Source organism: Trichosurus vulpecula, chromosome 3, assembly GCF_011100635.1.
Source record: "Trichosurus vulpecula isolate mTriVul1 chromosome 3, mTriVul1.pri, whole genome shotgun sequence".
Taxonomy (NCBI): Eukaryota; Metazoa; Chordata; class Mammalia; order Diprotodontia; family Phalangeridae; genus Trichosurus; species Trichosurus vulpecula.
Window position 1 is genome coordinate 397,933,557 of NC_050575.1, and position 24,448 is coordinate 397,958,004.

The 24,448-nt window shown below is 44.0% G+C and overlaps 1 protein-coding gene across 1 annotated transcript in view; it reads left to right on the forward strand.

The window, feature by feature from the left end:
• Nucleotides 1-14,811, forward strand: part of LOC118842981 (ATP-dependent RNA helicase DDX19B-like) — a 43,399-nt gene extending 28,588 nt beyond the window's left edge. Inside the window, exons 6-12 of the mRNA XM_036750339.1 lie at nt 1,121-1,223; nt 1,750-1,864; nt 7,170-7,347; nt 9,293-9,530; nt 10,345-10,507; nt 11,214-11,405; nt 11,801-14,811. Of these exons, the coding sequence (XP_036606234.1) occupies nt 1,121-1,223; nt 1,750-1,864; nt 7,170-7,347; nt 9,293-9,530; nt 10,345-10,507; nt 11,214-11,405; nt 11,801-11,862 (1,051 nt within the window). The 3' untranslated portion in view covers nt 11,863-14,811. The remainder of the gene's footprint in view (nt 1-1,120; nt 1,224-1,749; nt 1,865-7,169; nt 7,348-9,292; nt 9,531-10,344; nt 10,508-11,213; nt 11,406-11,800) is intronic.
• The last annotated feature ends 9,637 nt before the right edge of the window (nt 14,812-24,448 follow it).

Below are 24,448 nucleotides of genomic sequence, written 5' to 3' on the forward strand. Positions count from 1 at the left end.
AATAACGTTACATTAAAAAACAACCATTTGGAGACAACATAGAGAATGTTAAGGATACAACTGATGTAGTGCCAAAGAGCAGATTTAGAGCAAAATTGTGAATGTGGATAAGTCAGCAGGACTTGGCAGCTGTTTAGATGTTAAGGTGAAGGAGAAGGAATCAAGGATGGCTCCAGAATAGCAAACTTGGGTAATTGAAAGGATATCAAACAAAGGTCTGATTGAGCTCTAGAGTTTATAAGGAACTGATACATATCCAATAGGCTCCCCTCAGAGGAATAATTTTCTAGGAGTATGAACAGATAATTTTTGAAGCAGGAAATACAAAGTGAAATATTCAAATTTTCAGAGAAATACAAAATCAAGGCAGCCTTGAGATACGTCATCTTCTCCCCACTAAAATGATCTTCCCCTCCTCCTGAATAGAAAAAAAATGTTTAAAAATCAGGGACAGTGGAGAAATGGGTCCTCTAATACATTATTGGTATGATTATAGAGTGATGTAAAGATTTTGGAAAATAATCTTGCAATACATATAGTAAGAAGCCCAAAGGTGCTCACACTTCCTGTCCCCACAATTTCTATTACTAGGGCCTTAATCATAAAAAAAGCTAAGAGGACCTGGGCTTTGCAAAAATAATTTTAAAAAACAGCTAGAAAACAATGTCTATGCCAACAGTTGGAAAATGACTGAATAAATTATAGTTAATTGATGGGATAGAGTATTGTAGCCCTAGAGCAACACGAAATGATCCAGACTAAGTCAGCAGACCCAGAATTGTAGAAAGAATCATAGACTTTGTGCTTAAAAGAAAAAGAAAGCCAAAGGTAATAGAACTTCAGACAGACTTGGAAAGGGACATAGACTAGGTTTCTGTGTTTGTTGTCTGCTAATTTATTTGTTTCAACTTTGTTAAATATTAGGGGTTTTATGTAAGACTTTCTCTTTTTCTCTATTTGATTATTTGTATTTATAAGAAAAAACTAAAAAAAGAAAGAAATCTAGTTTTGGTACAGAGTTGGTGTTTAAATTCATCTTCACACCAATCCTTGAACGTAGGCTGTTAGGTGTTTTAAAAACAAAATTGATTTTTGAGATTCCTGCTCTGTCTTGACACAGCCCACAGAACTTGATTGCCCAGTCTCAGTCTGGTACTGGTAAAACAGCTGCCTTCGTCCTGGCTATGCTCAGCCAAGTGGAACCACTGAACAAATACCCCCAGGTAAGGGTTTGGTGGGTGAGGGTTCCCTGACCAATGCGCCGTTGGAGAGCCTTGGAGGGAGGGGGAAGCTTCCGACTGGAATCCCAAGCCCTTTCTTTGTTCAGGCAGATTTGAGCAATTCTTTGGCCTGAGCTGTGATTATATTAGAAAAGTTATATCTATATCTACATCTATCTATCCAAAAAGAGATGTCACAACAGCAGTGATAAGGTGCTCTGTGAGTGTTTGCCCAAGTCAGGCTGCCTGTGCAGAAGTGCCATAACGCTGGAGTTGCCACCTTGCTATGGTACAACCAAAAGAGTGTACTGTAATCAAAAGATGGGGGTAGGAGGGGATTTGTCCCTTGTCCTTCGTTGCGTTTGTGGTTGGGGTTATGGAAGAGTAAAAATCCCTCTGTCCCTGCTTGCCCCAGCTCCTGAAAAGAAGTGTTTGAGTGCTGTGATGTAATAAACAGTAGGAGGCTTCCCTACTCAATGGCTCTGCCAAAATACCCTAGGTATCTTAACTGGTACCTTTTGTTTTGCAGTGTTTGTGCCTCTCACCCACTTATGAGCTGGCTCTTCAGACGGGAAAGGTGATTGAACAGATGGGCAAATTTTATCCAGAACTTAAGCTGGCTTACGCTGTCCGAGGCAACAAGTGTGAGTATCGTTTTTAAAGGCTGTTCGAGATAACAGGGGATTGAGGGGCCTTGAACACGTGCTGGTGAAATTCAAAGAACATTCAAGACGCACAAATATCAACGTTGAAAAGATGCCGTTGGCTTGAAGTGACTTGTACTTTGGATGAAAGAAATCAAACGCTAAGAAATCCTCTGGGAGGGTCTTGTGAAATGTTCAGAGTGTGGTCAGTAACTGAGGTGCTGCTTTTTCAGCAGAGGAGGGATTGATGTAGTTAAAGCCAGACCAAGAATCTTGCTAGTTTTTATTTCCTTTGGGCAGGTATGTTAGAATGTTGTATGGTTAGAGATGGGTACACCCAGGGTCATTCAAAAACTATTGTTTGAAAAAGGTTGGAGAATCCTGAACTAAAATGATATTTACCTCAAATCCCTTTCCTCAGTTTAACAGCTGCACAAGGCAATCCCTTGGCTCGTGAGCCCACGAAGCATAGTTGGACTACAGCTGTCTTCAAAAAGAATCTGAGTTAAACTGGTCAGGAAATTTTCACTAAGCAAGGTAGAAGCTGAGCTAGTTTCAGGAGGTTGAGTAGGGTTTGTCTGGGCAGGCAAGAGGGAGAAGGGCATTCTAGGCCAAAGAAATGACATTGACAGGGTCACAGAGGCAGGGAGATTGTCACGTGATGGAGGATAGTGGAGAGACGGATGTGAATAGGTAGAGCTGCTGTGGGACACACTAGGTAATTGTGGCAGATAGTTCTTTCTTCCATTTTTTAAAAAATCTTTAAAAAAAATATCTTTTTTTAAAAAAAATCATTTAAAAAAGATTTTAAAAAAATCTTTTTTCTTTCTTTTTAAAAAATTTACCTTCATGCCAGAAAGGTACATGACACAGTGGATAGAGAGCCAGTCTCAAAACCAGGAAGACTTTGTACCTGCTGTATGACCCTAGACAAGTCATTTAACCTTTGCAGGAAAGGTGCCCACCTGCATTGGGAGGAGTTTTCTCACCTGAAGTTCCATATTCTAATGACATCACAAAACATAAACTGATTGTATTACCCATCCCCTTGCTCAGTCAACTCCATTGACTCCCTGTTTGCACTAAGATCAACTATGTATTCCCATGTTTGGGATTTAAAGCTTTTTAGACTATGGCTCCTTCCTCCTTCTTTGTATCCAACACTCTCTTCCTTGCATTCTACACGCCAACTACCATACTGTCTTGTTGGCTCTTCCTCAGACACCACCCTTCATTTCTTGGTGCCCTTGCTCTGCTGTCTCCCTCCTAATTTCCACCCTAGAGAACCCCTAATTGCTTTCACACCTTCACAAAACCTTTCTTGATTCCCCAGCTGCTCATACCCTGTCTCCCAAAGCTACTTTCTATTGTTCAGCTTATCTCCTCCATTAGCTTTCTATTGTTCAGCTTATCTCCTCTAAGCTCCCTAAGGGCAGGGAATGTGTCACCAGTCAACACATCAGTCACATCTAATGGTATATGCAATATCCACACAATCGACACCTATAATCTCTTACCTCTAAAAATGAGGGAGAGAGACCCATTTTCTTAGGGCCAAGCTTGGTCATCATAATTAGTTTTTAAATTTAATTTAGATTTTTTCTTCTTTGCATTGAGAAAGTGATATTGTGTATTGTTTTCTGTTTCTGCTTTCTTTATTCTGCTTCTCTGAATTCTTTTGCAGTTTTCATTGTTTTTCGTGGTCCAGTAATGTTCTATTATGTTCCTGTAGATGCCAGGCCCTTTGCTGAGCTTTGGGAACATAAAAACAAGCAAAAGACTTTGCCCTCATAGAGCTTCCGTTGTAGTGGAGAAAGCCAGCACACAAATGGAAGCTAAAAACCTGAGGAGTGGGGTGTGGGGATGAAGGTACCTGGGCTGGGGCCATGGTTGTGGAGTCCCACAGGAACAGAACTGGCAGCAGAATGAGGGCAGGAGACTTTCAGAAGCACTCATCATCAATGGGAGCTAGCCTGGCTTGGTGTAACGATAGTCCAGGCTGAGGAGGGCTGGGCCAGGTCTGAGGGAAGGTCCAGGATGAGATAGCAGCAGAGGCCAGAGTGTTAGGAGCCGATCCAGAAGGGCTTTCTTCCCAGTTCGATCTTGGTGCATATGGAATCTTTGTCTTTTGAATTATTTGGAGCACTTGTCCAGCAATGGTGCTCTGGGCCGTTTTAGTCACTTCTTTTTTCATCAAGTAGCATAATTCCCAGTTGCTTTTTAGAATGGCTGAACCTATTAAAGATTTTTCATTGTCAGTTGAGAATCCGACAAGATGAGTCCGAAAGCAGTGTGCCAAGTGGGTTGGAGACATTTGTTAAACCTGAAAATTTGGTTGAAGGAAACAACAGAGCTAGGTGATAGAAAAATCCATGTTGTTTATTATTTTCCCTTAAAGCATAGCTAAGCTAGCTTACTTGTACGTACAATGAGTCAGAGCATAAGCTCTGGCTGTCTGAACAAAGCAATGAGAAAACTTATATACGTTATTTTAGCAGACCTAGCAAGCCTGTATTACCTCACATTTATGACCCCCATGTATGTTTAACCATGATACAAGAAGAGGATTTTCCTTAATTGAAGAGAGTTGTAAAGGATGTTGACAAAAGTCAGTTGAAACTACAGCCCAGTGTCTCTGTGTCTCATTACATTCCATAACATAGTATATATCTGTAGAATATTAAGCAAGGTAATCTCTCTTGGGGTAGGGTCTCATCCTTTAATGACTATCAGGGGTAAGAATGTCCTTAGGTCAGTCTAATCTGGCCTTGTTGACAGAGGTAAGGGTATTTATTACCTGAGCAAACTTTTAGAGAGAACAAAGAAGCCCAGGTCCTGGATCTTCATCCAATTACTCATTAATTCAGGCTCTGGGCCTAGTTGAAATTAAAAATGATATAAAATGGTATAAAACGTTGCACATTTCCTCCTTTTGGTCATAAGGCAAACTGAAAGCTTCACCTGAAGACCAATTAAGGTATGGAAAAACCTCTCTCTTCCTCAGGGGTGAAGTTCTAAAAATCCTTATCTAGGTGGATTCAGGTTTTTTTTTTCTTTCTGTGGTTGGACATCCCCAGAGATGGACAGTAATTGTAAACAAGCAGAGGGAGTAAGTTACAAGGAGTAATAAGCCAAAGACACCAAAAGTACAGGTAAACAGTCTTGGGAATGCAAGGGACTCAGAAAGGGAGCTGTCCTTCGTACAGGTTCTGGTCCAGTGTCTTGGGAGAGGCTGCCTGCGTCTGATGCTGTCCCCTTCAGGCTCTTTGAAACCGGAGGGCAAGGTCTCCTATGGGCTCAGATGTCCACTCGGGAGCAGGGGCAGATGTGACAGAAGGATCAAGGAGTCCATATCCACAAGTTGGCAGCTGTAGAAGTAGTCAGATCTGACAGGAGCTCCCAGAACACATATTTGATAATTGAGAGAAAAACAGCACAACATAGGTCCCAGCCACGCAGGGCTAAGTTCAAACAAATACAATAAATGGTTCAGTATCCCAGCCACACAGGACTGAGTTTAAACAATTACAATAAAGTTTTTCTCACAATTCACAAAACTGCACAATTACATTAAGTACAGACCAAACCACTTGGACAGTTCACAATAGAGGGGGAAATTTGCATGTCCATGTTTTACATTTGCATATTAGATAGCCAAGAAAACTTAAACATGAACCATACAGAGTAATGCAATCATTATTAACAATGTTGACTAACATTAAATTCCTTGTATCCCCGTACATATACCATCATAAACCTTTAGTCATGCCATGTCTCTTTGATTTACAAAATAATCCACAAACCATTCTTAACAAAGCTAAAAATGTTTCTGATTTAATTCCAGCAATTAATTGCATAATTTGTATACAAAGTAACTTTAAATCCCAGTTACATGTTTCCAATGTCCATTTAAAGCAACAATTTTTTCAAATGCCTGATTGTAGTTATCTGGTTCCTGGATAGTAAAAGAGAGTTCTGCTGCTCTGGTTCAGATCTAGACATTCTCAGACAATTCTTACTTAATGTAACTTAGTACAATCACTTAAATTTGGCTCTCCTTTTTTAAACTTCAGAGTATTTCAGTTTATATATCATCTGCTGTTTTTAACCTTACCTAATTTTGTACCTGGTATAAGAATCCTTTAAAATATGAAGGTCCAAACATAAATTGAACTCATCTTCCTTTTAAAATTATCAGACAGATACTTTACAAAGGAGATATAATTTCACTTGTAACAATATCTTATACAATTTTGCGCAAAAATCCACATTTAAGATCTTATTACCAACACACACTTATTAGCTTGAATTTCCATGATTGATAAATTTTGGAGCCAGTCATACACATCTGTATATAATTCTTAGAGGAATTAATCTGATCCTATTGCTTTTTCTCAAAATTTGCTATCCTATTTAATTAGACATTTATCACATTACATCTTTGCCTTATTACTTTGTCTAATCATTTCCTCCTTTTGGAGGATGTTATCTCTATATCCTTCTAATCTTTATTTGGTCATAAACATAGGTTAAAATTGTAAGCTATTCATTCCTGTATCCTATTATAATAACTCAGAGATATTCCAATATCCATCTATTACCTAATAGATTTAGCATTGTGCTTACAAAACTTCCTGATAATATTCAATGAAAGAAACGAGGGACTATGTCATATATCTTAATGGAAGGAAAGAACTTCCTTAACTCTGTTTGATTCCAGGCATGAGTCATATCTGATAGCCAATCTTATAGTCACCAGGTGCTGAAAGCAGGGCTTAGGAGTAACCAGGTGGGGACTTTCCTTTTCAGAAAGGAAATAGCAGAGTTGGGAAATAAAGTCAGGAAGATCCTGCCTAGGCCGTGTCCAAGGTCGTCTTCACAACTGTTTCCCAGGCACAGACATCCACTTTTAAAGTTCTCTTTAAATGCTGCGTCTCTGATGTAGTCATCCAAATGTAAATAGCTCAGGCCTCAGCCAGAATGGCAGTGGTGAAAAGGAGGGTGAGGAGAGAGGGGATATCCCAGGGATAAAGTATCAACCTGTGGAGGCTGCCTCTAGAGGGCAAAGGAGAATTCACTGGGCTGCAGTTTTGCTTCTTGTGTTTCTGTCTAGGTTTAAATGCCACCTTGAAAATCCAGCCTGCCATCAACAGGTTTTCCTTTTTCTTCTCTGTGGCTTTGTGGGAACACTTCTGGGACCATGTGATCATTCTGTGGGACTCAAGGGAAAAGGTGTGTGGAAAAACTCAGAAACTGTTTGATGACTAAAAGCAATCTCATGGGGAACTGGTTTTTGCTTCAACAGTAGAAAGAGGCCAGAAGATCAGTGAGCAGATTGTAATTGGCACCCCTGGCACTGTTTTGGATTGGTGCTCCAAGCTGAAGTTCATTGACCCCAAAAAGATCAAGGTGTTTGTTCTGGATGAAGCTGACGTGATGATAGCCACCCAAGGCCATCAGGATCAGAGTATCCGCATCCAGAGGTACAAGACACTGTTGGGGTTTGGGGCAGGAAATCTAGAGGAAACTAGCTCTGCTCCAAAAGCCGCCTTCTCTCCCCTGGGACCTGGACACTGAAGCATTTGCTGAACCAAGAGGATGGTCACTTACTAAGAGAGGCTAGAAAAGTTCCTAGTGTAGCATTACCGATTGCAGATTGTATTCCTTGGGCATGTTAGTTGTGATATCTGTTGAAGACAGTGACAGAATGAGTGAGACTCTTCACCTCCTCTTAATCTTTATAGTGGTAGCTTAGCACTGCTTCCAAAGTAGAAGGACTAATTATAAATACAGGGATTCATTTATTATGTCTGGCCCACCCACAGTTGGAGTTTCCATTTGAACTTCAGCATTTGATTTATGTGACTATTCTTCCCCTTGCCCTTCCCAGCATCCTAGTCCCCTGCAGCTGACAGCACAAGGCCGTCTACTTTGTCAGCCACTCCCCTCCCCACTAACCGTTCTGGAGCATGTGCCATAGGAGGAGAAGAATCCTCCTGGGGTTGGCGCTTGGGCAAGGGATGGCCAAAGTGTCCTGCTGGCAACAGCTTGACCATGCCCTGAAGGAAGAGTGGGGGGAGGCCTTTTGTGTTCCCTTGAAGCCAGTTTGCCATCTTCTTGTGTTTAACAGGAGAGTAAGATTAGTTCTGGCTTGGCTGCTAGCCAGGTGGATACTCTTGGGTAAGAACAAATGCTCTGGGCTCATTTCTTCATTGATAAGGGAAAGGAGGGACTGTCTTCCATAACTTGGAAGGCCCGTTTTAGCTCTTAACTTAGAAGATTCTGTGAGCTGAGCACTGTGGCTGCTGCCTGGCCATCTCCAGCCTGCAGGGAGCTGTCCATGGTGGTGCTTTCCCTGGAGGGAAAATAAACCATGGGCTTGCACTGCACTTCATTTTTTCTCTAGCATTTATTTATGCCTTTTGTTTTTCCACTACTGTTGTTTCTGAGATCACACCATTTCCACAACAGCATGTGTCTGAGTCAGTGTCTGGTGCCCCAAACCCTGGTTTACTGCTGCTGCTGCTCAGGCAGTGAAACTCTCTGTGACAACATGAATCATTGTGGATAATTTGCTTAATGACTTTTATTGCAGTTTTCATTTGCATTATTGTAGTCATTGTAGATATTGTTCTTCTGGTTTTGTTTTCTTCATTCTTAAGTTCACAAGTATTCACACATTTCTTTTGAGTTCTTGGCATGTCATCATTTCTTACATGCAATCATATTCCATTATTTTCATAGAACACAGTTTATTCAGCCATCCTTCCATGGATATCCAGTTTTGTTTGCAGTTTTTATTTTCTCTGTGACCTCTTTGGGAAATATGCCCAGCAATCCTGGGTCAAAGGATATAAACAATGTAGTGACTTTTATCATGTAATTCCATATGATTTTCCAAAATGATTGGAACAATTCTCAGCTCTGCCAACGTTTTGTTATGTCTGTTATCCCAAAGCCTTCCACCACTGAAGATTTCCATCTTTTATTATCTTTTTTCAGTTTAATAGGTGTAAGGTCATTTGATCTTTACCACTTCCTCATGAACAAAGTAGAGACTGAATTATTTTTGCCCTTTTATAGAAAAGGAAACCCAGATAGAAATTAAGTGACTTGTCCGAGCTCACACACCTAGCTAATCATTGCTAAATCTGGGATTGGAATTGTGATTCTCCTGACTTCCTGGCTCATTATTTTCTATGTCTGAGACTTGAATGTTGCTCAGGAATTTTCCTTTTGACCTGCAGCCAGAAAATTCAAATTAATACTAGGTAACTAGAGGGTGACATAGCTTGCCTATACTATCATGCTTCTAGATACAGGCTAAGAAATAAGAAATATGATATGATAGCAAGTTAGGGCCATTCACTGACCTCTCTTACTTTCCAGTTCAGAATGCTGATGAGTGTGCATGGGCTTGCCTTCTAGGATGCTGCCTAAGGATTGCCAGATGCTGCTTTTCTCTGCCACCTTCGAAGATTCTGTGTGGAGGTTTGCTCAGAAGGTTGTCCCAGACCCAAACATCATCAAACTGAAGCGAGAAGAGGAAACATTAGATACCATTAAGCAGTATTACGTTCTGTGCAATAACCGGGATGAGAAGTTCCAGGCACTTTGTAATCTCTATGGGGCTATCACCATTGCACAAGCCATGATCTTCTGTCATGTGAGTAGCACTCAGCAGGGCACAGGCATAATAACAAATAGGAAAAAATTATGTCCTCTCCCTTTTCAGCGCAGAAATTCATTTTAGTTACTAAACAAGTGCTGCTGCTGATGATAGGAAGAAAGGAAACTTTCAGGAGGTGTCATCCTTCCCCAGGGCTATCATTGACTTGGAAAGGGGAAGATACATTTTGGGCAGAAGCAGAAAAAATGGAACTTAACTGGTCTTTATTATTAGTAGTACTTAGATAAGTATTATTTGTAAAGCCTCTTTATTTTTAAATTAATTATTTTACTTTTTTTTCTTTTTAGTTTATAACGCTCATCTCCACAAGTTTTTGAGTTCCAAATTTCTCCCCCCTTCTTCCCTTTCCCCCAAGCTAGCATGTGATCTGATATAGGTTCTACATGTACCTTCACATTAGACTTATTTTCTCAATAATCAAGTTGTAAAGAAAATGAAATGAACCGTGAGAAAGATGAAACAAAAGCCTCTTACTTTAATGATATCTCTTTGATGTGGTAGCCCCATTCAGCATGCATCCACACCTGTTCAGGCTACACAGTTCTTGTTTGGGTTTCCTATTAATCCACCAAAGAGGATCCACTCAATGCACTGGAGGCTTTTTCTAAGTCTTTCAGTGTATCTTTGGGGAAAAGGTCCTAAATACCCCGGTGAAAAAAATTTTGAAACATCTTGAAAGATTTCAGAGACTTGACTTTGGTTGTTTAATTCAAGGGTGAAGTCTTCATTTAACTTAATGATTGAAACCACTTTCCAGTATATTCATTTTATCAAATTCTTTTCACTCCAGACCCGCAAAACAGCTGGTTGGCTGGCAGCTGAACTGTCCAAAGAAGGCCACCAGGTGGCCCTCCTGAGTGGCGAAATGATGGTGGAACAGAGAGCTGCTGTGATTGAGCGTTTCCGAGAGGGCAAGGAGAAAGTGTTGGTGACTACCAATGTGTGTGCTCGAGGTGAGAAGAGAGGCCTGGGGGCTTAGGAGAGAACAGGAGGGAGGCTGTGATCCCCTTTCTAGCAAGGGCAGTTTGGTTTTCCCAGAGCCTCAATCCGCAGCTCCCTCTGCCTTTGCAGAAATGGTCTGCTGGGGATTGAATTGCCCTCCATGGCAATGCTGAGCATGTGGTCATTTCCCCCCAGGCTCCAAAGGTGACATCTGAGTCTTCAGGTGGTTTCCATGGTGGTTTGTCTAGGATCAGCAGCTAGATGATCCTATAGGAATTTTCTGTTCTGGAGAGCTCCTGATCTTAAGCTGTAGGAGAAGAGAACTTCCTCAGCTCCCTGATCCAGGGTGTGGCTTCTAGGTTTTCCTACTTGCCTCATATTTGCCTCATATCATACTTGCTGCTTAAGTAGCTCCAGTATTGGCTGTGGCAAATTGATAGCATGAGGCATTTAGAGATGGAACTCCCTCTTCTCTAGACTATCCTCCAGGGGGGTCTGGGAGAAATCTTTGAGTCTTTCACACTAGAGAATCATTTTGGGTAGCTCTGATCCTTTTGGTAGTATGCATTTAGGTTGTACTGTTTTATGCCCATAAGGCCCTGCATCTTGTTTTGTGGGTGCCAGCTGCTGGTGCTAGACTCTCAGAGATTAGACTGTGGGTGTCATGCACTTTTTTGTCTGCTTTCCCTGTCTGTCTTCCATCTTCCTGCCCTGTAGGAATCGATGTTGAACAGGTGTCTGTGGTTATCAACTTTGACCTGCCAGTGGACAAGGATGGGAATCCAGACAACGAGACGTACCTTCATCGGATTGGGCGCACGGGGCGCTTTGGCAAGCGAGGCCTGGCCGTGAACATGGTGGACAGCAAACACAGCATGAACATTCTCAACAGAATCCAAGAACATTTCAGTGAGTGTCCCAGAGCATCTGCCCTCTGTGTCCCATTGGCTGTGAAGTGGGCAAGCTCTTGGAGCTCTTGGGCAAAGGCCTGGGTCTCTCATCTGCCATCCCCCTTCTTGTTGTTAGAGAAGTAGGGATGGGAGAGAAGAGCAGGGTCCACTCCTTTGTCCCAGGGCCAAAGCCCTCACACAAGAAGGTCCGGGTTGTCTTGTGGTGCTTGATGTCATGCTCACTTAAGTTAAGGTCTCATCAGTCAGATGAAGAAGGAACATCTTTGTCGGTAGTTGGAGATTTCTTTTAGGTGAAGCAGAGGTTGGTAGGTTGTCTTTGTGTTGCAACAGTAGCTGAAATAGACCCTCCAAGGTGGCCCTATTTTGATTCTCTCTGGTTTAATTTCTTTTCAGATAAGAAGATAGAGAGACTGGACACCGATGATCTGGATGAGATTGAGAAAATAGCCAACTGAAAAGCATTGGCTAGAGTTGACCTACACCCTCTGGATGTGCATCTTCAGCTCCATTTGGACTGTTTTTTTTTTTTTTTCAAATTGGCACAATTCTCAGCCAGTCACCAAAAAGGACTAAGGCGGGAATACATAGAAATTACCTACCTCATTTCAAATTACGTTTGGACTTGACAGAAAAAAATTGTGCAAATAATGGAGGGAGGTAGAAAGAGGAAAAAAATGTTTACACAAGCTTTTATGATTAGGTATAAATGGACAGAAATTACCTTTTGAACAAATCTATTTTAAACAACAACAAAAACAAAAAAGCCATTGTGTTCCCATCTTAAAGCTCTACTTAGAGAACTGTTAAATCTATCGATAATTTGGCTTCCAGTATCCACTGTGGTAGCATCTGGTTCTATTCTCTATTTCAAAGTGAGACAAGAATATCTTAAGGTGCCAACCAGTCTACGCAAACTGCCAAGGGGATGGAGCTGAGGTAACAACTGATAGAAAAGGCAGAGCTAAGAGGGGCCTCCTGGACAGCTTCAAAGCCAAAACGAATTGGAGAGAGGTCCCCAGCTGGGATGGAGCAGCTCTTTTCTCCCTGCTACCCACAGCACGAAGAAATTGTTTTGGTAATGAAAAGGACCCATCAGATCAGTAAAGGGGCTAAACCTCAGGCTGGAGGTTGGCTTCTACAATGTTCCAGTATCAATTCAGCAACATTATCATGGAATCATAGTGGCCCTATTCCAGTGCCAGGTCAGTTATACTATGTAGTCCCCAAAATGCCGAGGACTACAGGAAATGCCCCATGGAGGTGGGGGCAGATCATCTTAGGACTTGGGCTCTCCACCGGAACATTGAAGGCAGCAGGTCTCTGCCTCTGTGACTTGAAGATAGGAGACCTGGAAGAGGGACATAGCAGTAGGACACCATCACCACCACAGCAGTTTTGAGAGTTACATGCCTTCATTGTCTTGGCAAGGTGGCCCAGTTTTCTCAATGAAAATCATGTCAGATATAGGACATCACTGTGGCCTCTAATATATGTACTGAAGAAAGGTTTCTACCAACAGTAGCAATAGAAGTGGCTGGGCCAGCAAGGACAGCAAGGGTCTTTAAATGTCCACCCTCTTCAACTGGGACCTCCACTTCCCTCACCAGCCCTCTCTCTCCTTCCTGGCTATAGGGTGGCCATCGGTGAATTCTCATGTTTTATCTAATTCTGAAGGTTCTCAGACCATCCCTGGTCTCTTCTTGATAACCAGATGGAAGACCACCCCTAGCTGGGGAGGTAGTAAAGACATGGAAAGGTGGGGGCAATGAGAAGTCATGACAGATTTCTGAAGTAACCGAGTGCCTGCTCCCAAACCCAGAGTAGGACAGCTCAGTTGCCATCATCCCTCCTTAGGACCTTGGGGAAGAAGTGATCAGCTCTCTGGGGAGAAACCTAGCCCAGATCCAGAGGTTTTCCTGGATGGTGGGATTCCATATTCCACAGCCAAACCCAGCTGCTCTTAGAGGAAGAGAACCCAACTTCAACAACCAGTTGACCTATTCAAATCAGTCCTGTGGGAAGAACTCACCACCACCTCCTCCCCTGTGTTTGGTTTCTTTTGCCAGTGTGAGACATGGGCTGGTAGAATGTCCAAGGCTCATATACGTGTTGCTGGGAACCATGTTTGTGAAGAGGTTTGGGTAATGGGACCTACCTATTCTCAAGCCTCTGTGCACCTGGTGCAATAGGAGCCAAATGGATTGTCCTTTGGGTTTCTTCCGCAGCGTCAGCTCCTTGCTTTCTCCTTAGTGCTTTGCTGGAGGGGGAGTGGGGAAATTCCTGAAGTCATGGCCTTCTGCAGTCTGCCTCTGGCCTCACATCACCTGTTGCTTCTTCCAACATCGGGGGTGGATTGTGACCTCTGGACGGAGACTAAAGTCTTATTTCTGATCTGTTTAGTCATTGCCCTTGCTGAACGCTTTTTGAGTTTCTGCTTGCTTTGATTTTCTTTCTGCCTCTTCTCCTCAGTCCTCTCCACGCCCTAGGAAATCTCATGACAGTCTTAACTTCTTCCTGTCCACGGGTGGAATTGAGCCAGGGATTATGTTGCTCTTCTGCAGAGATAGGGAAGCAAAAGAGCTATAACCTATTTTGAATTAAATATTATCTGGGAGAAGGTGAAAAGGGAGAAAATCAGGCTAACTCCCCTGATTGAAAGGGCCTCAGTTTCTCCTGTAGATTTTAGACTTGAGCGGGGAAACCAGAAAGTGTTGTAAAGAAAACACTGGTAGCTGCTGGTCTCTGTCTTTAGAAAAGGTCAAGTAAGAATGGGAAGCACCTGCCACCCTATCTCTGGCTTTGTCTGGATATTGTTTTTATCATGGTGATGTTTCCCCAATCTCTAAAAAGAAATCCTATCAGAACACCAGCATCACTTCAGATACACAGTGTCTATACTGCAGGAAAATGTGGTCTCTAGAGGTGTGGATGCATCTTCCATATTTTCCCTAGTATCAGCTCCTTGCGCTCTCCTCTTTGTGTCTTTGCTAGAGATTGGGGGTTGGGAAGAGGAGTTATGGACCATCTCTGCTTCTGGGAAAGTCTATGACTACCTTGATGAATCCTTAGGTTATTTCCTGGGCACTTTAGCAGGGAGAAGAGGCTTTGGTGTCTCCTAACCCAGTGGACTGAGTTGGAAGAGTTGGTTTCTTTTTGGGGAAGCGGCATCTTACACACTTTTAGCAGAACGGCTGGCCTGTGGTGGGTATTCTCACAAGATAACAATCAGTAAAAGATTCTGTTGTCTTTGATAACTTGAGGGTCACATATTGATTATACGGTTAAGAAATACTTCATTGTAGATCTCCTTTCCACTTATGTTAATAGATTTTAACCAATTATGAAAATCCTGTCACTAAATTATTCACAATCTAGTTTTTAATAGTGAAACCGAATCAGTAATACTTGAGTGTTTCGATCTCTTTCCATGGGTCTACCGCTGTTCACATCATTTGGGGTTTAGGGGTGGGATACAAAAAGGGCATTTGCTGTCATTCAGGCATTGAGGATCTTGCTGAAAAGACAACATCGGCATCCATGAAACAACCAGACCAAGGACATTTTTCTTTCTTAAATGTTTTCTCCCCTGTTTGTGTCCTTTCTCCTGGCCCATGCGCCCCCTGGCCAGAGCTTTCCACCTTCTGACCTGTGTCTCATCCCTCATGTTTTTGGAGGTGCTTGGCTGCTCTCAAAATGACCATTCCTGGTTTCATCCTGACATACCTGTTGTTTGCAAGTCCAGGTGCTAGCCATTGAGGCAAATAATAAGACAGGATCAGCTTAGGACCTTGTAGGAATGGGTACACAACAGATCAATTCCCGTTGGTTTTCACAATGTTGGCCACAGCCCTAGGTGAATTGCACACCATCATAGCATTTACAGCATGAAAGCGCCTTGGGGATCACTCAGAACCACACCTTTACCTTATAGCTGAGGAAGCTCAGGATCCTAGAGAGGAGCTGACGTGGTCTCACACACACACACGAAGTGGAGTTGGTTTCTCTTTGGAAAATATATGCAATGCAATAGGGGAGAAATTTGATAAGAATAGGCCGCTGAAGATTTCTTCAAGCCAGTTGCAAAGTGTGGCTGATATTTGGACCAGTATTCTAAAATTAAGTGGAATATAAATGAGTAAGAAGAGAGCAAAGCACTACGAGGGTATTATCTTACCTAAGGCGTTTAGGCTGTATTGTGTTAATTGTTGTTTAAAGTATGACCTACTGAGTAACTATACTGAGGATGGAGAAGAACTGGCTTCAGGATGCCCAGCCTCATTGGAAGGTGCAGACAAGTGCGTAAGGGGGTCAGGATGGAGATCTCTGCAGGATAAAATGGCTCCACTTGGTAGAATTGCATCTGAGAAAAGTGATGGGGGTGGGGGTCTCTACTCCCTTCTCCCAACTGAAGTTGGCCATTCCCTCATAGTCTAGCACTTGACCTCTCCTTTGTCCTTGATGAGAATATAGTATTGACTGAGTTCAAGTGACAGCTCGTCTTGGGCCAGTCACATAACCTCTGGGATTGCATTAGATAATCTCCAAGTCCTCTTCCAGCTTTAAAGTTTTGGCCCATTTTCCCTACTATTATGGGCAAATGTTTTGTCTTAGATTGTAAGCTCTGTGAGGGTAGAGATTGGGATTTTTGTCTTTATCGCCACTACCTAGCACCTACTGGCTTAATAAACACTTATGAAATTGAACATGCATGCCAGGTGGACAGGAAAGACACCAGCCTGAATGCAAACTCTAAGGCCTGAAGGGTAATTAAGGGTGGGTCAATTGTTGGACACATTGAATGCCAGTAAAAAAAAAAAAAGGAATAGGGGGTCTGGGGGGGATATAAATGGCTGGCAACAATGGCGGGGGAACAATTTTGACCGTGGAAACTACATGAGGGGACCAGAGGGAGACTGAAGGCAAGGAGACAAATAAGAGGGTGATGGCCGTCCTCAAGTCCTAAGGGGTTTAGGATCTAAACTCCAGTTTTGTTGGTGAGAGTAGAGAGGTAGGGGCCCATTTTACAGGAGCATTGCTGAGGAAACGACCTGAGAATTTTGTTTCTTAACCTAGTGGTACCTTCTATAGGGTCCAGGACAGACATAGTTTCCTAAGAGCTCATAGATACTAAGCAGAGCAAACAAAGCATGAAGGACTTTGGGTTGAAAGAGAACATAGTTTAGATCCTGAGATCACCTCGGTAGTTCCCATAAGCTTGACCTGGTGGGTCTAGAACATCATTTTCCCCCGATCTTCATAAGTGAACTCACATTGTGTAGAATATCTTGGTTGATTTGGGTTTATCCCGCCAAGAGGAAGAGAGGTAAAAGGAGAACATGAAAGCAGGAATCTAGGGACCCATCCAGGGCCTCTTAACAGGTGAGTAGGTAAGGCGAATGCCTTGTATATTTTTGAAATGTCTGTCTGGAAGGTCCTTATCACATTTAGACATGGAAAGTTGAAATACTGAGAAAGTCTATGACTTTCTATGGGCAAAAGTATAGGGACCCACAGGGGGAGAGATGATGTACATGTTAAGGTGATGTCAATATTAAACCTGTGGATTGGGGTGGGGGCAGCTATTCAAATGGCTCTTGGTTCTGGACATAGGATGTTGGGGTCTAGGGAATTGCCTATGGAAGATCTTCATGGATGCTATTGTCAGCTGTCTCATCTGTTTTGGTCAAAGGTAACAGAAGGGATTCTCTGGGCTTCACCTTGGTGGGAGGTGTTCTCAGCTGATTATTCAGGGTCCATTATGGTCAAAGGGGGAAGAGTGGAAGTGATTTGCTGGGGATGATGTTGGGTGTGGGGCGGGGTGCTCTCAGCTGTCTCTTCATGGTCAGTGATGGTCAAAGGGAGAACAGTTGAATGAATTTACACCCTGGGGACGATGTTGGGAGGTGTCCTGAGCTAAAAAAGGATAACAATGAAAGGAATCCCTTGGGGATGATGCTATGTTCTCAGATATCTCTTCATTGTTCATGATGATCAAAAGGGGAAGAGTTAAAGCTATTCCAAGAGCATGGTGTTGGGAGGCATTCTAAGCTACGTCTTCATTGTGATGGTCAAAGAAGGAACAGTGCAAGGGATTTCCTGGAAATGAAATTTCGGGGGGGGGGGAGGGGCGGGGAATGGTTCTCAGCCATCAATTTGTTGTGTTAGTAAAAGGAATAAAAGTGAAAGGATCCCCTGAGAATGACCTTGGGGATGGTTCTCTGCTGTCTTCATGACTCATGTTGGTAAATGCTCTACTAGTAGAAGGGATTTCCTGGTGTTAATACTGGAGGGTATTCTTATCTGTCTCTTGCTGAATGTCAGGAAGGGGTATTGCCTGGCATGGGTTGATTTGGGGTGGATGATGGGGGTGGAGAGCTGTGCTCCTGGGTCATGTGGCTTGGTCTGTAACTAAAAGGGCTTGAGGTCCACAGAGTGGCCTACAGGGGGACCCTGAGGGATGTTCTTCTAGGTCATATCTTTGGTGAGGGTGATCAAAAGGCTTGGGATTTATCCTGGGACTCACTTTCAGGTGCCTCATGTCCATAGAAGGGGCAACAGTAAACTTGGTGCTCTGGAATTTATCTTGGAGGTGGTCTCAGCCATCTCTTCCTTGTTTGCCTTGGCAAAAGAATAAGAGTGGAAGTGATGCCCTCAGGTTGATCTTGGTGGGGGGGGAGGGAATGGGCTTACCTCCCTATTCATCACCATTGTGTTAAGAGCTTTAATAATAAAATAGATGTGGGGTTAATAATGGGGATCGTTCTCATCTGTTCCCAGATGCTGGCTCTAGGGAAGCTGTATTGGCTGGGATGGGATGATCTGTGGTGCATGTTGGAAGGTGTTCTCCTGAGTGAAGTGATTTGAGAGATGAGAGGCCTTGGGTTCCAGGGGATGTCTTGGTATGGACGTTTTGGGGTATTGTATATTTTTAGTTTGGGACATGCTGCTGCCGAGGGATGACATAGGGCGGATGGTGAGGTAGGAAGTAAGCTGTGTTATGCTCTGTCCTGTTGTTTGGGACATTCAAATAGTTTGAGGTCCAAGTGATCTCCTTGGGTGGACCCTGAGGGATGTTCTCTTGGGTCAGATGGTTTAGTTTATAGATAAGTGGGCTTGGAATCACTAGGATGTCTTGGGGTGGACCTTGGGAGGTGTTCTCCTGTGTGTCTTCTCTCAGGGTATAGAGAAGAGGCACTTGCTGCCATGGTATGACCAGGGGTGGGGCTTGTTGGATGCTCCCAGATGCGGTGTGGTTTTGGCTCTAGATAAGATAAGATGGGCTTGGGGTCCATGGGATTGCCTGTAGTGGCTCCTGGGGCCTGTTCTGGCCCGTTTCTCTGTTCTCCCTGTGGTGAGTGGAAGGTCCATTCAAAATGACCACCTAGGTAGTCCCTGACCCCGCCAGGGAGGAATCCACCCCACCTTGGCGTGAGGTTCCAACTGTATACCCCTGTGAAAGTGAGAAGGAAAGAGATAGACATGGTTGGAGGTGTGTTCTTAGAAGCTCTCTCTCCATGTGCTCCTGTCCCGGTTTCTTCCCCCAGGTGGGGCTTCAGGTGGACCCCAGGGACACATGTATTATTAGCCAAGGGGAGAGGCATGGAAAGGACTTTACCCTGATAGGCTCTTCTGGTATCCTCCGGTGAGGGCAGGATCCCTTGAGGTGTCCTGCCTGGGCAGTGTGGGCCTCCTAAATCTCTTTTTCCTCTACTTCCTTCAGGGTTCATAGTCTGTGGGCTCAGCATCAGGGACTTCATACCCAGGGCCTTCATGCCAGGCATGTGTGAAGGGAAGGACTTTTTTCAAGCCTTCATAAAATGGTCAGGGCATGAGTTTCCCTGCCTTTTCTGCTTGGCCTCCTGGAGAGACCAGTATAAGTGTTCTAAAGAGAGCATCATTTGCCGACACTGCACTCAGCTTTTCTGCTCACCCTCTTTGTGTAATTGGCTGGGTACAACCCTGTAGATCACCTGGAGTCTCTTCCTGCATTCCCTCATATCCTGGACGTGAGGGGAGGCCCACACATCCAGCAGGACTCGAATGGAGTCTGGGCTCCATGCATCCCTTTAAGGCACAGATGAGTGAGGGTTCTGACTTCTTCCAGTGACTGGAGGAGACATGAGGAAATGGTTAGAGCTCTGGACAGCCTACACTAATAGTGAATGGGTGTGTCCGAGGCCTAGATGCCATCCTCTGTGACCCTGAGACTCGATGGGGTCTCCAGGAAGCAGGGCAAACATGCTGAGCCCAAGTTTGAGCCCTCCCCTCCATTTCCTATAGCCCTTAGGACCTGGTGCCTTCCTTCTTTGAGGTCTTACATGAAGGGTGTGATATTGGAGTTGGATTTCAAAGACTCCATTACACCTTTCCCCAGTCACCCCCCCACACAACTCTGTGATGTCACTAATTCCAGTACTTTAATGAGAGGCAATGAAACCGGGACATCCTTGACACTGGCACTTCCCTCTGCCCTTGCCTCACAGCTGGGCCCCATCCTACAAATAAAGATCTCTGAGGCTGCAAGCTCTAAGAGGTCTAGGGATTTGCCCAAGGCCCCACAGCCAGCACATTGCAGAGGTAGGTCTTGAAGTCAGGCCTTCCTGGATTGCAGGCTGGCTTGCAGCTGTCTAAGGTTCTATGCAGTTTAGAAATGAATGAGGATGTTCATGCAATGGGGGATTGGGTCACTGCTTACCAGTGCCAGGGATTGTACCTCCTCCACTCCCTGGCCTTCCATCCTTGCATGAGGAGGGAGGCCTCAATGGGCAGGCTGAGGTTGGGGTCGAGGATCCATTTAGGGATTTAAGAAACCCAGACTGTCTCAGTGCAGAGGATGGTACCTGAAGCTTCTGCAGGTCATTCTGGGGTCACCGCTGTACTGTTGCCCTCCTTGGGAATTGGACGATTCATTTTGTAAAGTAGGTCAGCCATTTTTCTGGTGATCCTGGCAGGAAGAGACCAGATTAAGTCTTCTGAGACACTGACCATTCTCCAGGTGACCCTGGGGAAGGAAGGATCCATTCAGAGAAGGACAGTTTGGCTGCTTCTCCTATTGCCTCCCATTGATTGGAGGCTCCTTCATGGGAGGCAATAAAGACGTTTCCATGGGCCTTTATGAATTGCTGACCACACGGCTCACATCCAACTTGTGGGGGAGGGAGGTTTGCCATTTTCTAGATGGGGAAAGAGCCTCAGCTTGGTCATGTGACATGGCCTCGATCACACAGGAACTCAGGGTGACAGCTTCGACTCCATTTGATTGGAGGACTTCAGATTTTCCCTTCCCTTACAGTCCCAGCTGCCCATTTCCCCATGGCCCTCTGTGAGGGCTGAAAGGAGGGGAAAATGTCCTAAGCATGAGCTCTGCCAGCCTTATTCTGAGGAGTTGAACCCTACCCTCATAATGTTCCCCTGATGTCAGAAAGGAAAGCAGCATCAGTCCAGCCTATTCCCTAATGAGAATGCCCAAACACATCAGGTTCCAAATCTTCTCCCAGGCTTTGCAAATAGCCCTGCCTTGAAGGGGAACCATTTACTTCTCTGCCTCCTTCCCTCATGTTATTGAACAGTTTCCAACCTGAGGAACTTTTTTCCTGCTATTATTATGTTATTATATTTATATAATATAATATATATTAGATATGTCTATATATATAACATATATGATTATTATTATATATTTTTTAACCTTTAACTTTAATTTGCATCATTTCAAAAGAATATATAAATTTTTTTTTCAAAAGATGCATCTTAAATTTAACAGTTTATTATCAATTTGTAGGGTTTTTCTTTGAAATTTTGATTATACAATATTTCATCATGCAACTGTATGGTATATTGTAAACAAAGTCATTACATGCACGTATTCCTGCCGATGCATGCTGGACTGCCAACAATTGCCTGTTAAGACCTGTTGGCAGACTTGATCACTGATGGGTTATAACTTGCATTTTGTGTGTTTATTTGGAAAATAATGTAATCACTCTGACTTTGCATCTTTGGGGACTCCTTGGAAATGTCTCAGTTGAGGGTCATCCAGAAATTGCAGGCACCGTGGACATCGTGCAACCTCTCTGTGTGCTGTATTTTTAGCTGAGGTAGATTCTTTTGGAGGAGGCCTTTTCTTAGCTTGAGGCTTCATTTCCTTCTCAGCACGTCCCCTAGAAGTTTCTTCCTCAGCTGAACAGGTAACTTCAGAAGATGCCTTCTGTTTAGTGCCTCCGTCATCCAAAAGAAGTCCTTGTTTGAAAGGAGGCCCTCCAGAAGATGTCTGTAGCACAGTAGAGCTCATGGTGGCAAGGAAAGAGATAAACGTGGTTGATACCCAGGGCCTTCATGCCAGGCATGTGTGAAGGGAAGGACTTTTTTCAAGCCTCCATAAAATGGTCAAGGCATGAGTTTCCCTGCCTTTTCTGGTTGGCCTCCTGGAGAGACCAGTATAAGTGTTCTAAAGAGAGCATCATTTGCCGACACTGCACCCAGCTTTTCTGCACACCCTCTTTGTGTAATCGGCTGGGTACAGCCCTGTAGATCACCCGGAGTCTTTTCCTGGATTTCCTCATATCCTGGACATGAGGGGAGGCCCACACATCCAGCAGGACTCGAATGGAGTCTGGGCTCCATGCATCCCTTTAAGGCACAGATGAGTGAGGGTTCTGACTTCTTCCAGTGACTGGAGGAGACATGAGGAAATGGTTAGAGCTCTGGACAGCCTACACTAATAGTGAATGGGTGTGTCCGAGGCCTAGATGCCATCCTCTGTGACCCTGAGACTCGATGGGGTCTCCAGGAAGCAGGGCAGACATGCTGAGCCCAAGTTTGAGCCCTCCCCTCCATTTCCTATAGTCCTTAGGACCTGGTGCCTTCCTTCTTTGAGGTCTTACATGAAGGGTGTGATATTGGAGTTGGATTTCAAAGACTCCATTACACCTTTCCCCAGTCACCCCCCACACAACTCTGTGATGTCACTAATTCCAGCACTTTAATGAGAGGCAATGAAACCGGGACATCCTTGACACTGGCACTTCCCTCTACCCTTGCCTCATAGCTGGGCCCTGTGCTACAAATAAAGGTCTCAGTGGCCTCAAGCTCTGAGAGGTCAAGGGATTTGCCCAAGGCTTCACAGCCAGTAGGTGTCAGAGGCAGGTCTTGAATCGAGGTCATTCCTTGTTTCTCTTGGCAAAGGACAAAGAGTGGAAGTTATCCTCTCCGGTTGAACATGGGGTGGGGGATGGTCTTACCTCACTATTCATCACCATTACGTTAAGACCTTTAATAGCAAAAGAGATCTTGTGGGTTGATCGTGAAGCTGTTGTCATCTGTTTCCAGATGCTGGCTCTAGGGAAGCTGTATTGGCTGTTATGGGAGGATCTGTGGTGCATGTTGGAAAGTCGTTCTCCTGAGAGAAGTGATTTGAGAGATGAGAGGCCTTGGGGACCAGGGGATGTCTTGGAATGGAACTTTTATGATGTTTTCCTGTGTTTCTTCATTTGGGACATACTAGCTGCCAAGGGATGACGTGGGGTGGACCTTGAGGTCGGAAGTAAGCTGTGTTATGCTCTGTCATGTTGTTTGGGACATTCAAATAGTTTGAGGTCGAAGTGATCTCCTTGGGTGGACCGTGAGGTGTGTTCTCTTGGGTCACATGGTTTAGTTTATAGATAAGTGGGCTTGGGATCACTGGGATATCTTGGGGTGGACCTTGGGAGGTGTTCTCCTGTGTGTCTTCTCTCAGGGTATAGAGAAGAGGCATTGGCTGCCATGGTATGACCAGGGGTAGGGCTTGTTGGATGCTCCCAGATGTGGTATGGTTTTGGCTCTAGATAAGATAAGATGGGCTTGGGGTCCATGGGATTGCCTGTAGTGGCTCCTGGGGCCTGTTCTGGCCCGTTTCTCTGTTCTCCCTGTGGTGAGTGGAAGGTCCATTCAAAATGACCACCTAGGTAGTCCCTGACCCCGCCAGGGAGGAATCCACCCCACCTTGGCGTGAGGTTCCAACTGTATGCCCCTGTGAAAGTGAGAAGGAAAGAGATAGACATGGTTGGAGGTGTGTTCTTAGAAGCTCTCTCTCCATGTGCTCCTGTCCCGGTTTCTTCCCCCAGGTGGGGCTTCAGGTGGACCCCAGGGACACATGTATTATTAGCCAAGGGGAGAGGCATGGAAAGGACTCTACTCTGATAGGCTCTTCTGGTATCCTCCAGTGAGGGCAGGATCCCTTGAGGTGTCCTGCCTGGGCAGTGTGGGCCTCCTAAATCTCTTTTTCCTCTACTTCCTTCAGGGTTCATAGTCTGTGGGCTCAGCATCAGGGACTTCATACTCAAGGCCTTCATGCCAGGCTGGTACAAAGTCCAAGGTCTGGTCCCCATAGTATGTGTTCGGATATATGGGTATTTATGGGAACCCTGTGTATGAAGAGGTTTGGGTAATGGGAGCTGCCTATTCTCAAGCTAATTTCTGCACCAATTGCAGTAAAGAAGACTTAGAGTATCACCTATGAATTCTTCCAATCCTAACATGTGAGGGGCTGTTGTCTTTGGATGAAAAATATAGTCAGAGTGGTTCTTTTTTCTTTCTCATAAATTTTATTTCACTAGTATATCCCAATTACATGAAAAACATTTTTGACATTCACTGTTTAAAAGTTCATGTTGTAAATGCTCTGTCTTCTTCCCTCCACACACATCCCAAGAAGGTATCGATGATATATGTGAAATCATGCAAAACATATTTCCATATGATGCATGTTACAAAAGAAAACATATGCACATATAAACACACAAAAAGGAAAAACAATAAAAGTGGGAAAAGGATGCCTCAGCTGGCAATCAGAGTTCTTCATTTCTCTCTGGAGGTGGAGAGAATATTTCCTTGCGAGTCTTTTAGCATTTTCTTTGTCAGAGTAGTTTCATCTTTCAAACTGATCACCATCCAATATGGCTGTAACTGTGTAGTGTCCTCCTGGTTCTGCTGAATTAACTTTACATCACTTCATGTAAAACTTCACAGGTTTTTCTGAAAAGAAATCTGCTCCTTTCTAACAGT